At 41.2% G+C, this 18,102-nt stretch overlaps 1 protein-coding gene across 5 annotated transcripts in view; it reads left to right on the forward strand.

The window, feature by feature from the left end:
• Positions 1-18,102, forward strand: part of atp8a2 (ATPase phospholipid transporting 8A2) — a 48,911-nt gene that overhangs the window by 14,812 nt on the left and 15,997 nt on the right. For 4 of the 5 annotated variants that reach the window (XM_051066825.1, XM_018673870.2, XM_018673871.2 and 1 more), the window contains 18 exons: positions 707-780; positions 1,166-1,235; positions 1,698-1,825; positions 2,251-2,362; positions 2,739-2,907; positions 3,018-3,145; positions 3,246-3,323; positions 3,459-3,547; positions 3,821-3,865; positions 4,105-4,180; positions 4,274-4,462; positions 4,535-4,584; positions 4,679-4,748; positions 4,857-4,941; positions 5,662-5,801; positions 6,858-6,996; positions 7,677-7,741; positions 15,687-15,859. In XM_051066825.1, the coding sequence (XP_050922782.1) occupies positions 707-780; positions 1,166-1,235; positions 1,698-1,825; positions 2,251-2,362; positions 2,739-2,907; positions 3,018-3,145; positions 3,246-3,323; positions 3,459-3,547; positions 3,821-3,865; positions 4,105-4,180; positions 4,274-4,462; positions 4,535-4,584; positions 4,679-4,748; positions 4,857-4,941; positions 5,662-5,801; positions 6,858-6,996; positions 7,677-7,741; positions 15,687-15,859 (1,880 nt within the window). The remainder of the gene's footprint in view (positions 1-706; positions 781-1,165; positions 1,236-1,697; positions 1,826-2,250; positions 2,363-2,738; positions 2,908-3,017; positions 3,146-3,245; positions 3,324-3,458; positions 3,548-3,820; positions 3,866-4,104; positions 4,181-4,273; positions 4,463-4,534; positions 4,585-4,678; positions 4,749-4,856; positions 4,942-5,661; positions 5,802-6,857; positions 6,997-7,676; positions 7,742-15,686; positions 15,860-18,102) is intronic. The other variant, XM_051066826.1, reaches the window with a different exon arrangement.

Below are 18,102 nucleotides of genomic sequence, written 5' to 3' on the forward strand. Positions count from 1 at the left end.
CCTACAAAGATTTTGGCGAATTTTGTATTTCCTTCCTTTTTCAAAACAATATAACAGGCAAACATGTGTTCTTAGTGCATGATGATTAATTACATATTGTAGGATCTGTGGACTAGTGCTTTGGTAGTAGTCCATAAGGGAAAGCCCTACAAGGAAGATCTGTGTTTAGACATCGATAATGCTGCAGTGAACGTTACCCACGGTTGTGGTATTTGTTGCAGTCTCTGGCAGCAGATCTCAGGAGAACAAGCAGCCTGGAGAACCATATTGATAGTTTAGACTGTGCCTGATGTAGCTCAGTGGCTTGTTTAAGCTTGTCTGTTTATCCTGGTTAGTACAACTCCATACTTTTTAGGTCTGTTTTCTAATGTTATCGGTATGTAGTTCTGTCTTTGTAGTCAGGTAATCTAAAGAATGATTCAGGGTTTTTTTTCTTAGATTTGCATTTGTTCAAACTGTGTTGAGTGACATTATCTCCCTTAGCTCTGCACCGCTGTGCTCACTGTCACTTTATCTCATGTCTTTCTCTCTCTATATTGGCTGCCTCTTGGCTGGTCACTAATTAACCTGCCTGTTGTTTCCCCTCTCTGTCTTCCTTCCTCACCCCCTCCTATTGCCCCTTACCCTCTGTCTTAACCCCTCTTTTTCTTTCTCCCCACTTTTTCTCCCCTCTCACGCTGTTGCACTGTTGCATCCTGGCCACAAGGTGGCAGTAGGAGACATAGTGAAGGTGACCAATGGCCAGCACCTTCCAGCGGACATGGTTATAGTGTCCTCCAGGTCAGACTCTTCATGTGTATAAGTGTGTGTGTTTATGTGTGGGCATGCATATGCATTTGTGTATGTTTGTCTGTTAATGTGTGTCCCCCATTAACATATTCTAATCAGCTGTTATGTATTAAACTCTTGGTTAATCATTATCAGAACCTTATGTTTTGCCTTAAAATTGATCAACAATCAAAAAACTCAAAAGCATTCAGTTTTAAAGTATATGATATGATATAAAAGAAGCAAATTTTAATATCTGAGAAGCTTTCTGAGAAGTAAATGTGTAATCAGACAATGAATTATTCAATATTCACAATTGTCATTGGTTGATTTTCTGTCAGTTGATGAATGAATTATTTTAAGCATGATTTTGATGCATTCTGCCTCCTCTCCACAGTGAGCCTCAAGCCATGTGTTACACTGAGACCTCAAACCTGGATGGAGAAACCAACCTAAAGATAAGACAGGTATGGTGTGTTTGTCAGACTTCTGGGTCTAAATTCAGTGAGGAACTTCTTCCTGGTTAGAAGCATATGTCACATAAACAGTGTAAAACCTATAAAATTAGGATTAGATTTAGCATTTGTACACCTTGGTAACTGGCGGATCATCTGTGTCTAGGACCTGCTAAGCCACCTGAAAGGAGGTCAATAATTTAGGTTTTAGTGAAGAAATTAATTAAAGATGTTGGAAAACATTGGTATCAACTTTCAGGGACTCTGTATCAAATGAAACCTTACTTCCTCACAGTCTTCACATTTGCATCCATGTATAGTATTTCTTGTTCTCGCTCTTTTTCTGTTTCCTGTTTCTGTGAGTGTTTGACCTGTTCTTATGTAACTTGCTTTTCTGTAATGTACTTTGTTTGGCAAAAGTGCCCCTCAGTAAACTTTCCTGGACTTGACCTGTTGTGGCTAATGTTTTTCCAGGGTCTCTCACTCACAGCTGGTTTTCAGACCCTGGAGGATTTGATGGCACTGTCTGGTCGTTTGGAGTGTGAAGGCCCCAACCGACACCTGTATGACTTCACTGGCACACTGCGGCTGGAGAACCAGAAGTGAGACCAACACATATAGCTTTTTTTCCTGATCAGATATTCATTGACAACAGCAACTATACTGCAGGTGTTATATGCTAGGTTTAGTCTTTTAAACATACACAGTAAGTTAGTAGTACTTTTGTGCAAGGCAGACCTGGCAGCAGATAAAACTACTTTCATATCATAGATTTTATAGTTCCCATATCCAGCACAAAAGAGATAAAATGTAAAGTAGAGTCAAGTACTATTCTAGTACAAAAATGTCTTCATTATTTTAAGTTTTTAGAGACAGAAAATTATGTAAAAAAGCCTGAAGAAAATACTGATAGTAAATTTAGTAATTTCCCTCTGAATGCAGCCATTTTACAAATAACTTGAAAAATGTAGGTCGACCTAAATCTGCACTCATTTATCATGTTTTGTGCTCTTCTTTTTCTCCTCAGTCCAGCTCCCCTGGGCCCAGACCAGGTGTTGCTGCGCGGCGCCCAGCTCAGGAACACTCAGTGGGTTGTGGGGATTGTTGTCTACACAGGCCATGACTCCAAACTGATGCAGGTAAACACAGCTTCTTGTCTGAATTCAGTTAACTGTCTGTATATAATGTGTGAGTAATCCTGACTTCGAAACATCTCAGGGCAGAAGAATTTTAGAACTGAATTTGATATTTCTAATAATTAGGATCATTCTTCCCTGTGAACTTTCTAGGACTAGTTTAGATCTTTTAATTAACTGTGTGACGCATTCATAACTGGGAGCATGTCCAAGCTGAGAAGTACTTTTAATCTTCAGTCCCTGTGTTGGGATTGCTCACACAGTCTTTTGCCAAAGGGTTTAAAAGGTCCTACAAGTGGGCTTTTTACCCTAGAGACATCATTATAACTTATTTGTGTGTTTTGCACCTGTTGTATTCATTGACCTGTCCACCTCCCAGAACTCCACCAAAGCACCACTGAAGCGTTCAAATGTGGAGCGGGTGACCAACATGCAGATCCTGGTCCTGTTTGGTATCCTGCTGGTCATGGCTTTGGTCAGTTCTGTTGGCGCTGCCATCTGGAACAGAGAACACACTGAAGATGCCTGCTGGTACCTGTCCCGGGCTGGTGAGAACATACACACAAACATATCACATTTTACAGCCTATAACTTAAGAATAATGATTAATGCCCAAATTAAAGGTCAGTAAATGAGGGAATATTATGTGTCTGTGCAGGTGACATCTCCACAAACTTTGCATATAATCTGCTGACGTTCATCATCCTGTACAACAACCTGATCCCAATCAGCCTGCTGGTCACCCTGGAGGTGGTCAAGTTCACACAGGCCCTCTTCATCAACTGGGTACGAACCATCTGTGTTTTGTGTCGCACGTTATCTAATATATGAACTATAATATTCAAATATTCCTGATAACTCTGCTTGTGTTTTTGTTTTTTCTCAGGACGTGGAGATGTACTACTCTGAGACAGACACACCGGCCATGGCTCGAACATCCAATCTTAATGAAGAACTGGGCCAGGTCAGTTCCTCGCTCTCCTCTTTACCAGTGGTTAAAGGAGAGAATTACCATTACATGTGCACTCTTGGTCAGGACAGGCCTGTTAGAACATGCTGTGTTTTCTTTCATTACCTATCGTCTGTTCATCTTTTTCAGGTGAAGTATCTCTTCTCTGACAAGACAGGAACGCTCACCTGTAATGTCATGCACTTTAAGAAGTGTACCATCGCAGGAATAACATATGGGTGAGTCATCTTTTTAAAAATACATTCTTGCCTCCTAGCTGTACCTGTAGAAGGAGCCTCCTACTAAAAGAAAATGAGCTCAAAATGCTAATAAATTAACTTCCTTTAATCTCTAAATATTGAACTAACTCAGACTAACTTGTAGTAAAGAATGAGCTGTCTTTAATTCAGCTGATTGAACTCTTGTGCATGCTAGCACAAATGAACTAATCAACTCATCAACTGAATTCTGAACTGATTCCTTTTGCAATACAACCTCATTCACCACTGCAGCCACTTCCCTGATCTTGACTGTGATCGTTCAATGGAGGACTTCAGGTTAGTCGTCTTCTCCTTCTCCTCTGCCCTTCTGCCCTATCCTTCTTCCCTTTCTAATATTCTTTTCCTGTTTTAGGCTCTGCATGTTTTCATAAATTAATGTAATTTGTTTGCTTTGATCAGACCAACAGAGGAAGGGGTTGTTTATTTTAGCTAACAGTAACATTTGAATGCCAAAAATATAATATTTCTCACACTATAACTAAAATAACTCCCCTCATAAATTTCTTGTCTCACAGCAATCTGCCGTCCAGCAGCAATAACTCTACTGAGTTTGACGACCCAACTCTCATCCAAAACATTGAGAAGAACCATGTAGGTGTCTCTAAAGCTTTTCTCATAATTCTTTATTTGAAGCCAGTTCTGTCCAAAAATAACAGTGTCTGCTCTGGTTGTGTGTGTGTTCAGCCTACATCACCTCAGATCTGCGAGTTCTTGACAATGATGGCAGTGTGCCACACGGTGGTCCCAGAGAGAGAGGGCAACCAGATCATCTACCAGGCCTCTTCACCAGATGAAGGAGCCCTGGTCAAAGGGGCCAAAGGACTTGGCTTTGTGTTCACTGCAAGGACACCGCATTCAGTCATCATTGAAGCTGTGAGTGTGTGCTACTATAGTAAGAGCTGCTTTCTGTAACTGCAGGAGCTGACATTTTGTTGTGTATTTCAGAGAGGGAAAGAGATGAGCTATGAGCTGCTGAACGTGCTCGAGTTTTCCAGGTAATACTCACATAAATGTTCCTCTCAGTCAGTAAATAATTTTGTGATATAAGACTGCACTTTTATGAAACTAAACCCACTGCTTCCTTTACAGTAACCGCAAACGCATGTCTGTGGTGGTCAGGACCCCCAACGGGAGGCTACGGCTGTACTGCAAAGGAGCTGTATGTTTATCTCATTATCATTATCAAAGAGTACTCTAAATGTCTCCAGACTATTTTTGTTAAGGCGTTGAATTTCAATTCTGAGTGAATTATTTTGTGTTTTTGCAGGATAATGTCATTTTTGAACGTCTGACTGGGGCTTCCCAGTACAAAGAATTAACTGTTGCTCATCTGGAACAGTTTGCTACTGAAGGTAAAAAGAGAAAATGAGAGGGAGGGGGTGAGTTAAAGCCACACGTTTTGCCTGAAATCACTGTCTTGATTTCAAAGGCTTTTTTCATGGTTTTATTGAACTGAGGTGTAATATCATCCCCACAACCACACATAGGTTTGATGGTCCGACACAGGATGACAGATTTAAGTCACATGATTTCAGTTCAAGGCACAGTTGAGTCAAATATTTGACGACAACAGGCTTAATTGGACAAAATAAAAATCTTTCTATTTGAGATTATCAAAAAGCACATGCAGACTATCTACATGTAAAGAGCTGGTCATGCTGAGTGATTGTGACCTATCCAGTGAGAATGAACTGTGTACAGGCTACACGTACAACCTGTGGCCAATAAGTGTACAAATTTAGAAAGAGGACTGATTTTAAACACGTGGCTGCAATTTTGAAATAGCATCAAATTAGGTGAAGAATACATCATGACTTGCTTATGACTCAAAACTCAATTCTGAGGACGAGTCTTTTTGATCTGATCTTGTATATAAATGGGACTGAGAGTCCAAGTTCAGTTTAAGGTTTAAATTACACCAGAACTATCAGCCCTGAGTTTCCTCCATTCTGTCTGCTTCTCAGCTTTCCAATGGAAAAACATTGGACTGTTCACTCCCACTTAAAAACATGATCTATTTCTGTTCCATGTCCACACTGATTAATCGTCTTATTCCACTCTCATCCACCCAGGCCTGAGGACTCTGTGTTTTGCTTATGTGGACCTGGAGGAAGATGCCTACCAGGAGTGGCTGAAGGAATACAATCAGGCCAGCACCGTACTCAAAGACCGCGCTCAGAAACTAGAGGAGTGTTATGAACTACTGGAAAAGGTAAACACCCCTTCTCCATCTCTGTAGTGATGTGTATATTTGGGCTCTAACCCTATGTGAGATGTGTTGGTGAAAAAATGTTCTTGCAAATCTTTAAATAGATTTATTTTAAGAGTGAAACAGTCTCAAAGAAAGTAAGTCTACAAAAAGCCTGTGATTGACAGGTATCAGATATCACACACACACACACACACACACACACACACACACACGCTTTCCAGCAGGTGGCAGAGTGGCTCCATTAATTCCCACACTTGAACAACCATGGTATCACTTCATGACTCATCAAGTACTTAGCTTGCAATTCACACTTAGAAGCCAATTTGTGCTTAAATTGCATGTATTCTTTTACCACAAAATAAAGACATGTTGGTCTTTGTGAAAAGGTTGACTATAGAAGTTGTGTGTTGGCTGGTCAAAATGGTAACACTGACATATATGTTTATACAGATTTCAGCTCAGACTATATTCAGTGGAGAACTTAAAGCTGGGAAAACTAAGGATTTAGACGAGAGAGTTGAGGTGAGAAAAGTAAGTGAAGCGCAAAAAAAAGAGGAAGCAGGAGGAGGAGGAGGGGAGCTCAGACTGGGAGACCACAAGGGTAATTACCTGCGCCAGCCTGCCAAAAGCCCCATAAAACTGGAGTCAACAACACAGTAGTGTTAAGTTGTGTGCCTATGCGAGTGTTTGTGTGTGCATCCGAGTGTGTCTAATGAGGGTACACGTGCATTTAAATGCTGAACAAATTAAAGCAAGGGGGGAAAGGTAATGGGTTACTTCTTGGCAGGCAGACACAGCATTGGTACAGAGGTCCAAAAATGAGCTGCCTTACCAACTGAACTGACCTCGCTGGCATCGTTCTCATCCTTAAATTAGATATGGATGATGTTCTTTGGAGAGAAAGAGCCCTCACATACAGGCTGGTGATGCCTGTAGTAGAATTTGTAGTCTAAATATGATTTATTGTGTCATATTTTGTTTTCTCTCTCTTTTTGAATCTTACATCTCAAATTTTGTTCTGTCTCTTTCTGTCACGCTCTTCTGTTCCACCAACAGAACTTAATGCTGCTGGGCGCCACAGCCATAGAGGACCGTCTCCAGGCTGGCGTGCCAGAGACCATCGCCACTCTGATGAGGGCTGACATCAAGATCTGGGTCCTCACTGGAGACAAGCAAGAGACTGCCATCAACATAGGTGAGAGAAAAGCATCTAAAAGTAACACGATAGACAAAATATGAGTTTGAGATCACAAGGACAGCGATTTATGCAAATCCAGTGATAGTGAGGAAGCTGCAGCCTGACGTGCAGCTGTGTAGGAAACTGTCTGTATTGTGGAGTTAATTCAGTTATAGCGAGAAGAATAGTGGGCATTATATTTGCTGTGAAATGCCAGACGTGTCTCCAGTCTCTAAGTGAAATATGCCAGTGGTCAGTGTTCCAGTGGCAGAGGGGTCTGCGATGACATTAATGCACGTGGTTTCCCTTGGCAGCCGTGGAGCAAGTTGATGGCTTCACTGAACAGGAAACAAACTGACCAGACACTTGTCGCACTTAGTTTAAATTTGGGACTTTCTCTGTGCTGTACAAATCCTCTTTAATTTTCCATGATTGAAGTGACATCTTCGCCTGCCAACACCATGATTTTCTCCTGTTTTTTTACACCTGCGTTAGCATTCGAAATAATTTTCAGTTAGCCATTTTGTCATGTTTAATTGGAGCATGATGTAGTTGGCAGAATACTACAAGCTGATAGATGAGTGGAATCAGACAGTTGTGTGTGAAGCAGGAGTTTTTCACCTGTGTTTTGGGTTTGAGCAAATCTAATCTCTCTCCCACCCCCATTCTCTACCTTCCACTATCTGTTTGTTTCTCAGGTTACTCCTGTCGTCTGGTGACACACGGCATGTCCCTCATCATTGTCAACGAGGACTCTCTGGATGTGAGTAGAGTAGACCCCACTCTGCTTCATGCCTGTGTACATTTTGTGCAATATTGAGACTTTTTGTGCATGTTTGTGTGTTTACAGAAACTGTGGGGGTGGGTTACTGTGGGAACTAGGGTGTGGTCCACAGGCAGATTGGTGGGTGGGGCTCATTGTGTACTCACAGGTGCAGGTAATTAAAGTCTCTGGTGTCCCTTTGGAGAAAGGGAAGAAAAGAGACAGGCAATGAACTGTCACTTCTTTCCCTCTTTCCTCCTTCCCCTCTTCCTCTGTCTCTTGCATAAACATCCACATACAGTGCATGACTTTCAGTCATCGCACAATATTCTCATACTATTTATGGCTCTGAGTCTGAGTCTAACTTATGTCTAGCTAAATGCAGACTGTACAGACAGTATTTGTTAAGTCTATTTACAGTATGTTCCTGCTAGATTGGGATCTGAGACATTCTTTTTCTCTAGATTAGATTTATGCCCCTGTTATGCGTTCTTTGCATTCAGTTTTCATGTGTGACTTTACCTAAGTGGATTGATTGCTGTCATGCGTCTCGGTGTCTGTGTCTTTTTCGCACACTCTCACAGGCAGCCCCAGACTCCCACATGTGTGCTCACACTCACGCACAATCACAGTGTGTTCACTTTTACAGAGTTTGTTTATACGTGAGATGGGGGAGATTATGGCTCATAAATTTTAAGCGTAGGCACAGTCTGTGCGCGCGCTTGTGTGTATTTGTTTATGGGTTTATGTGTGAGTGCCGGTTTGTGGGCCCAAAGTGTGTGTTAAATCTTGATGTAGAGAAAACTATGTTTACATTCATAATTTTCTTGCTTCATGGAAGTCATTGCTCAGATGGTGGGTGCCTTGGACTGTGAATTTGTAGAGTGATTTTATTAGTTTACAGCATGATCAACATGACATTAGAGACTAAGTGGTTAACATTGCATCCAATTTGAATTCTGTATAAAGGATTTTAATGTTGGTAATGACTTTAAATTTAACCACACAACTTCACACCTATGATTATTTTCCTTTCCTGTATTATGCCAACTTCTAGTAAAAGAAATTGTTGTGAAATTTTACCCTTTTACATGTATCAACGTTGTGTCTGGGAGCTCCCAGACTGTGGCAACTGCTGGTCAAAAGCCAGACAGCGTGCAAGGCCACTTAGTCCCTGAGTAAATTGAGTTGGACAGGGTGAACATTTAATGTCAGGGTAATAAGGGTACTTCAGCTTGAGAATTGCCTGTACTATAGGCCCTATACAATTATCACAAGGGGGTGAAAACCAATAGAGTTAGTACAGTAAGTTGATCATTCTTAATAAGGTTTGGTAGATTATATTAGCAGCCAGTCTAATATATTTGATCACGTACTGTACTGTTCCAGTAAACAGTTCAAAGTCTGATTGCTGTCTGGTCAGTGTAGTCTGGGTCAGAGGAAACATTTGGCTTAAAAGTTGATATTTTTAGAACTTTATTTCTATCATTTCCCTCCCCTCCTCTAATGTCATTGCTTATACATATTTGAAATTCTTGTCCCTGAGCTTTAATTGCAGCCAAAGGGAATGTTATGGCAGTCTTCCTTGGGGAAATTTCTCTACAGAGATTAGACATAGACATCGGTGGGTACAATAGCTGTTATCATAAGGTCTGAGTATTATTTTGCACCTACGCATCAGAAAAGAAAACAGTCTAATCCCTACTTTAAGAAATATTTTCAGGCAGAAAAAAATTCCTCTACAGCTGAATGATTTGTAGTGAGGATGTAGCAATGGAGGATTTAGGTCATTGCTAAGAGGTTCTGTCTAAAGATGGGACTTCCAGAATAAACAAAATACATTTCTAAATCATAAATTTTTCAGACAAATCCAGCTGTTTCACTGATAATAGAAAAAACCCACAGAATATCTTCAGAAAGGGAAGATGATGCACTCCTATTGTTCTTCAAATGATTTTGTGTGAAGTAGTTTTAGACTTGCCTCATGCCAAATACAGACAAAGACTTTCCATTCATTACACTGCATTTAGCAGCAACTTGAAACAACTTGGTTGAGAAGGGATTTCATCTTTCATCTGGAAAATCTGGCCTTGCTCCACTGTAATGGCAACTGTCCACCCTGCTGATGTGTCTTTGAGCAAGTTTTTGAATGTCCACCAGCTCGAGGGGGGGTTGCTGTTCTGTAGATGACCCTGACTTTCCTGGGGAGAAGGCCAAGTACAAAAGGAAATGTCCCATTTTGGAATGAATAAAGCAGTACTCTGTTGTAGAAAATGTTTAAAATTAACATTAACAAAAGAGGGTTCAGATGGTTCTTCTGCAAAATGACCGTGCTAACACATTTCTATATGGCACTCAGAGACAGCTGGTTGACATGAAACATAAACCATGAGTGGAATTTTTCATGTGATGAGTGCATGATCTACAGCTATGCTTTAACGCCTGGGACATTTGTAGCACTCACTTTCAAGTGCAACTCAACAAACATGAGACAGAGTAAACAACATGACAAACTGCTGCAACATTACCCAATTAAAAAGGGGGAGAAATAAATACTGGTTCACATTGCTTTATACACAAAATAAAATAATGACACCCCACAGATGTTTGTCAGATCAGTTACCTGATATCTCCGCTTCCATAAAGTTTATATTAATAACTCCATGTGCAAATCTAGATTTATGATGTTAGGATAAATGAATGTAAGGCAACAAGCAGTTTCACTCTTGTGCATGTATCGTGCTTGTGTGTGCACATGTGGTTTCCCAGTCAATCAGGTCGATCAGGACAACTTCAGAGAGCACTGGTTGTGACTGGGGGTCGGTGTGGAATGAAAGCGATGCTGTCTTCAGTGGAACTTTTATCTCGCACTTAAAATAACTCACACTGGCTCAGCTTCTTCATACATGTGGGCCTGTTGGAAAGTGTGACCTGCATGTGAGATAAAACAGAGGTTGCTTATCAAAATCTCACCTCAAAGTCGACCTCTTGCCCCCATTTTTTAAAAACATTCATCCCATATATCACTCTCCATTTCTTCTGTTAGCAGTGTGAAGGCCGATCTGTGCAGTAGATCTTGCAGTTGCTGGTTCTGGCGGGAAATACAAACCCACAATTTTCAAGATGGCGGTGCGTGCGTATGCAGCAGCTTAGGGCTCTCGGCTTTCTGTCTTGCTTTTTGTGTTTTTATTTATGTTTCTGTTGTTAGTTCAGAGACTGGAAGCCTTAATTCAGTATGGTAGGGTAGAACTGTGGGACAAACCCTGCCCGCCCTCTTCCCAACTAAGCCCTTTCTCCGCTCCATGTCTCCTTCACACCACTACCTCCACATCTGTCAGCACCCTCTCTGTGCACAGGAAGCAGCTACACAGCATCTGTGCTGTGACAGTAAAAAAATGAGCGTGTGTTAGAGGGAGAGTCAGAGGGAGAGCAGGAGCAAGCAACAAAATATGGTGTTTATCTTTGTGGAAGCACAGGAGTGTATTTGTGAGTAAAGCAGGGGGATGTTTATTGTACTTCATGTATGAGATAGACAGTCTGGATAGAGAAAGACAGGGGGAGAAGAAGGAGGAGATTTGGCAGATCCATGTGGGGGCGATGAGTGAGTGGTAATACGATCTCCTTTTGGTGCTCCTCCGCATCAAAACAAACCTTGTGTGCAGTGCCTCCTGGGTAAACGGTTTGTGACCACTGAAGCTGTGACAAGCGCCATCTGTCACCTTAAGAGCACATGCCACACACAGACTGACACCAATTTTTGCCTTGTCTCCTTCTGTTTAGTCAATACTGAAACAGATGAGCATACAAATGTGAAGTCTCCTTTTTACCTTCCTATATCTGTTTCTGACACACACACACACACACAGTTTACTCTAGATGCAGTGGCACGTGATCACCTTCATCAGCTTGATAGTTCTGAATATACATTACATCTAACTTTCCCACAATCCCCCTCTCCCCGTCATGCTGCCCACAGTACAACTCTTAAACAAACAACATCTCTCTTCTGCTCATTAATCATCTTTATGCACACACACACACACACACACACACACAGATATTCACATTTTGTAGTGCCTCGATTTGCAGGCACTATCCTTCTGGCAGTTTCAATTTATAATAGTTTTTTTTTTGTATACCAGGCCTCCCACTGTTAAAGACCACATGCGTGTCTGTTTTTTTTTCTGTCAGCAGTATGTGTGTGTGCATGCGTGTGTGTGTTTCTGGCTCAGGCAGCAGAGGATGTGGGTGTTTGCACAGATGCACAGTCTGATAATTAAATGGTATATTAAATCTCACTGGTGACAGAATCTGCACCTCAGATATGAGCATGTCTTTCTCCACCTTCTTTTCACTCAGCAGCTCTCTCGCTCTCTTTCAGCCTTTCCCCAGTCTTGTTCACACTCCTTCTCCTTCATCATTCTCCCTTTCTTTGTACCTTTTCCCATTTATCTTGCTTAGTCTCTTTTTGTATATTTTACCCTCTGCCAATGTACATTTGTTACAATGGCTCTAGGGATTGAAGTCTCTTTGAATGGAGAGGGTGGCCTGGAGACGATCATCATTTGGCTCTCCCCATCCTTACTGTGTTCATATATGTATATATAGACAGAGAAGAGAGATGTGTGTGTGTTTCTGTGTGTGTTTGTTCTTGTGCATTTCATGGTAAAGTATGCAATGAGAGAAGGTGACCTGTGATATCTCAAACTGCCTCCATGCCTTGCACATTTTGTGATCCAAATATAAACCTGATAAAATTCCATGCAGAAGGGGCCTGTGAACATGGTTTACAAAGTGTGTGTGTCTGTGTGTGTTATAGAGTTCACCCTTCGAGCTCAGATGCACAAGAAAAATAAACATTTAGTTTGGAACTTAAAAATGCTTGCTAATGAGATCTGTCATAATGAAACTGGTGCAATCAAAGAGTTAAGCATTTTTTTCCCTCTAAGGTCTCCAAAAATAGCAGGTAATTTAGCGTGAGAAAGAGGGAAACTACATAGTAATGCATTTTTCTTTGGTCTCACGTTAGTTCTCTTTGAGAAAGTGTTAACAGATCATAGTGGACCCTTGTGAGCTGTTTCTTTTCATGTTAAGACAGCGTTCTTTTGTCAGAAGGTTGCAGTTAGGCCTGGACTTGCTGTATTTAGTAGGTAGCTGACTGTTAGCTTTAAGAGCTAACTAGTGTTTGTACCTTAGTTACCCTTTTAATCTTCTATAGCTCCCTGCAGTCTTAGCCTGGTTATTATCCCGGGTTATCTTAGCCGCAGTCAAAGCTTTGACTGGACCTGTTTTGGCAAGTCACTGCAGTGTATTAGCATCGCAATGCTAAGCTGCTGAATGTTTGCATTCACATGGGTGTTTACCCATGTATGTGACCCTCTCTCATTGCCTTTATGACCTGATCATCACACAGGTTGATGTAATGGTGAATATCAGACAGTTAACCATCATTATATTACTCTAAATAAATTGAGAGGTTGATGTAGAATTTGCAGCTGTCCCACTCCAGCTCATATCATGTTGGGAAGAGCTTCACTGCATCAGTCCCGTATAGAAAGTTGTGCAAGACTTCAAGCCTCAACACCCTTCACCCCAAGTATGTGTCATGCGCAGTGTTTTTATACAATCATTTTTCACTTATGTGCTGTTTACTTTGCATTATCCTGCTGAGGCTTTTTGTGTCCATTCCTCTGTGATGGGGTGAGGACATGGATGGAAAAAGAGGTTTTTGTCAGATACTCATCTCTCACACATGCACTACAAGTACACACACACACAAACCCCTGTGCAGTAACATGCAAACAGACAGACACATACATGCATACACATGTTTTACTCCTCTATAAAAACACATGCACTTCACACACACACTTAGCCCCTTTGACTTTCAGAACTCTGACAACCTGTAATCTCCTTTAATCCTTTCATTATGTTTTTGTTTTCCTTTCCCCTGTTTGGGGAAAAGGTGAATGCAAACAGGAATTCCGGCATACAAAGGAAAACACACAGCCTCAGGCTGAGAAAACAAGAGCAAGGAATTTTTGGGAAGAGGAGGGATACTTATGTGTGCAGGGAAGACGTGTGTGCATTGCTATTTGGCAAGAAGAAGAGAGACTGCATTGTTGATGTGATTGTATTACATACATGGATATTTGAGTGTGGTTGTGTGCGCTTGCTGTGTTGTCTCCTACACATGCTGATCTTTTGACAGAGGGGTCATCTCTCTACAGGTCACTGGACTCTCTCAGGTCTAATGGCTGCCAATAACCCACTGTGAGATACTATGTAGATTCTTAACGGCGCCAAATTTTCAAATGTTTGTGCACTTTAGGGTCTAGAGTTTAGTCTTGTGTAGCTGATTGCTGTGTGTCTAGTTGTTCATGTTTCCATAAACAGTTCATGTTATGGGGCATTTCATTTTGCGTCATTCTTTGTTTATTATGTGTATAAGCAGAATTCTGCATATACAACTAACAAACTGCCCCTAGATGGAGAGTAAAATAGCTTTTTGCAATGGTACTGGTTAAAACTTGATGTATAAAACATTCTTGTTCCATCTGTTTAGTGCTGGAGTGATTTAACCTCAGTACCCTTGGTGATGTTCTTCATGTAAACAATAGATCAGAGCTGGAGCTGTTGAGTAGAAATGGGTCTTAATTGGCCTGACCTTAGTTGTCACTGACATTCATTCTGACATTCATGCTAAAAATCTGGCAATTGTTTCTTTTTACTTTTTTATTTGTTTTTTATTTGTTATCGACAAACAAATAAAATGGTCGAACAACTGTGTAATTTACTTTATCTAAAACGGATGGATCACAAAAGGCAAGGTTGATGCACAAACATCTTAAATATGTTATTATTGTGTTTATGCTTGGGATTGGGATCCCATAGAAATCATAATTTAAGTCAGTGGTAGTAAAGAAGTTGTGGGGTGGGGTGGGGTAGGGGGGCCCGACTGGTAGCTTATAGCGTGCCTGCCCCTCCACATGGAATTCATTACACCTCCGTGGGATGTTTATTTTCTCTATTAATCCCTGTTCCTCTATTATCAAGAGCTCCATCAAAACTGCCCCAAACTACTGCCCTGCAGGCGAGCTGGCACTCACACAAACACACACACACTCACACACTTACACTTTGTTGTTATAAATGAACAGCGCATTTGCAAATGACAGTAGTCTCACACATTTATCTTCTTAACTTTTTTCCTCGGGCTCTGTGTTTGTCAGTCTCTCCCTTTTGCCATTTTTCTACCCACTGTGGTGTGGTGCTGTTTTGTGGAGGAAAGATTTAAGATTTGATTGCATGGTTGGATGTGCCTCCAGGAAATCATAGCATCAGCTTGTTGTGATGATGTCTAGAACAACTGTGAACTTTATATTGGCATTCTTAATTGTTTAGTGTACACAGAAGCAAATTCTTTCCCCAGATGAAAGGAGCCTGTGCAACCAAGAGCATATGTCTTCCATTTACTGCCAGTGGGTTTGACCTTTCAACAAATTGGTCTGCATGTTTTGATGTGTGTGATTTGTATTTCACCACTATAGAGGCCACAATATCCCCACAAAAACATAAAACCTGAACATGAACACTTGAAAAGGACCGCTGCCAGATCGCATAAGAAAAAGAGTCATTTTCAGGGCGAGCTTTAGAGTTACGATTGGTTAGGATGCAGATTAGGATTTAAGATGGTTGGCAGTTAGTGGTGATGTTCAGCGTTAGAGGTTAGCTTTTCACTGGAAGCCAAAAACATTTCATCATACACATCACATCTTTCACATCACATCTTTATATGATGTGCTGACTTGAATAAACAGTGGAGATAGAGGCTTGTCAGTAAAAGCATGTTGATGATGTGGAGGAGTGGCACATGTGGTCAGTCTTCCTTACTAGAAAAAGATTTAAGAAAAACCCTTCTCTCTGTGTCTTTGTGTCCCTGCAGGCTACTCGTGCCACACTGACAACTCACTGTTCGTCGCTGGGTGACTCGCTGAGGAAGGAGAATGAGCTGGCGCTGATCATTGATGGTCAGACACTGAAATATGCGCTGTCCTTCGAGCTGCGCCAGGCCTTCCTCGACTTGGCATTGTCCTGCAAGGCTGTCATCTGCTGTCGGTAAGGAAGACTCATTCATTACACATAGACATACAGAGGTTTACTTTTATATATACACAGGATATATACATTGGTCTGCAAAGCTTGGAAAAGTATGGAATTCTGAGTTGAAAAAGCAAAAACAAATCTTTAAAAAAGCTTTACCTTGTTCGTGTTCAAGTCATCTTTGATACTGATATTTCAGTTTTCAGTCTCCCTGTTGTTTGGGGAGATATTAATCAAAATTTGTCTACGGTGCAGTTATTGCACTCATTCAAAACGAAAAGGAAATGACAATTTGTTTTGGTCGTCTTTGATGAAATTTCATTCTGCTGAAACAAAGCGTGGAAATAGAGGGCAAATGTTTCTAAATCAGAGCTCGGTGCCCATAAAACCAGCATGAAAGCGGAAAATCCTATGAAAACATGCGCAGACTTCATAAAAAATGACAGTGAGGAAGTTTACGTCTTGTGACAAAAAAAAGAACACAAAAAACCCGGAAACAAATCAGTCTGCAAGAAGTCTAGACCAAGTCTGGAATTTTAATCTGTCAGGAGGACAGGCTCTCTGTATCAGAAACGTTTTACAGATACACAGCATCATTGTAGTGTTGTGGGAAAACCCCCTATATTCAAAGAAAAAGGAGAGGTTGTCTGCAAACTGAAATATACTGAAATATACATTTTAATGCAGCATTTTGACTGACAAGGTCTATGTTTAGTAAATCCTTGTTTGTTAGCTGCTTTCGGTCAAACTGGGGTTAGATATTAGACACACAAATAGACACACAAATGACCATGAATCTCATTAATTTCCAAAACACCGACGTATAAGTCCAGCTTGAGTTTTGGCAGGAGAAAGTGGGTGCGAGTAGGTTTCATTGGGTCTAATTCTTACTCTGTTGTGTATATGTTAGAGAGCAAGAGAAAGAGAGAGAGAGAGAGTGTGTGTGTGTGTTAGTGTGTGTCCATACACAGGGCTGCCTGCCTGCATGTGCATGTGTTTGTAAAGGTTGTCGGTTGCCCACGGTCAGCAAATGAATGAGGATGATAAAAGGCTGTCCCGCTGCGCAGCAGGAGTAATGTAATACACTCAGTTGCATGGAAATGTCAAAGTCATGACTCACTTAGTGCTGGTACCCCAGGAATGGGCACCAATACACTCAGGCACACACAGACACACACAGGCATTGCCATTACACATTTCCATTGATACAAAGTGCACTCTGTTCATAGAATGTTTACTGCATGTTCCCTTTTTTGGTCATGTTCCACTCAGCACCAGCTGTGATGTTTAATAAAAGAGTTTCCACTTGTCTTTTGTCTGTGAGTGTGTGTGCATTCGTGCACATGCTCATGCACATGCGTGTGCATGTGTGTGTGCAGCCAGGAGGGAAGTAATTGACTCCCTTGCATATCCAGCCCATATCCGGACTCAGGTCTCACAGGCCTTGCAAACAGCCTCCAGCCTCCTTTCCTCTATCCTTCACTCCATCCCTCTCTCTGCGCACCCCGTTTCCCCTCCCATGTCTCTATCTTTCCCTCCCCTGGCTAGGGCTTGGCATCAAACATCAGCTCTTTTTCCATGCAGACCAAAATGTGCCTTTAGGACCAGTTTTAGAACATGTGCGAAAGAGCAAACTTCAGGTACTCAAATGTAGAGGAGCAGGATGATGTGGAGTTTTGATAAAATGTATTTATTAGTCATAAAGCTTGTTCATGATGACATGTCTTCAGCAGGGTTCATTTATCAAAACTCCACACCACTACTTCTGCTCTTCTCTGCACAAATAGCTGAAGTTTGCTCTTTTGCATGTTTGAAGGTTTCAACCCTTTTTCTTCAAGAGCACTGGCATTCGTTTCTTGAGTGCATCCCAAGATTTACCTACTGAGCACAACACTTTGTGTTTATGGATTTGCCAGTTTTAGATCACATTTTATTTGGGCAGTTTGTTCTGGTACAGCAGCTTGTGTTTAGACATTATTTAAGATTTGAGAAATTTTGTCTCCTTTGCTAAATAAAAAAGGTGATTGTAGATGAAAAGGTCTATATTTAGAATCAGAAAGGAATTAAGAAAAAGTTATCGGCTTGACTCTGGTAGATATTTGTATTTTTTACTATAATGTCTCATTGGTTTAGGTTTAGGTTACATTTTTGTCCTCTAGAATTAGTTTTGTATTGGTTCCTTCCCCGGAAATCATCTCATAGATTAAATTTATCTTGCAACCCCTTGGGAGGTCCTGACCCCCATGCTGGGAACCGGT

Source organism: Lates calcarifer, linkage group LG24, assembly GCF_001640805.2.
Source record: "Lates calcarifer isolate ASB-BC8 linkage group LG24, TLL_Latcal_v3, whole genome shotgun sequence".
NCBI classification, from domain to species: Eukaryota; Metazoa; Chordata; class Actinopteri; family Centropomidae; genus Lates; species Lates calcarifer.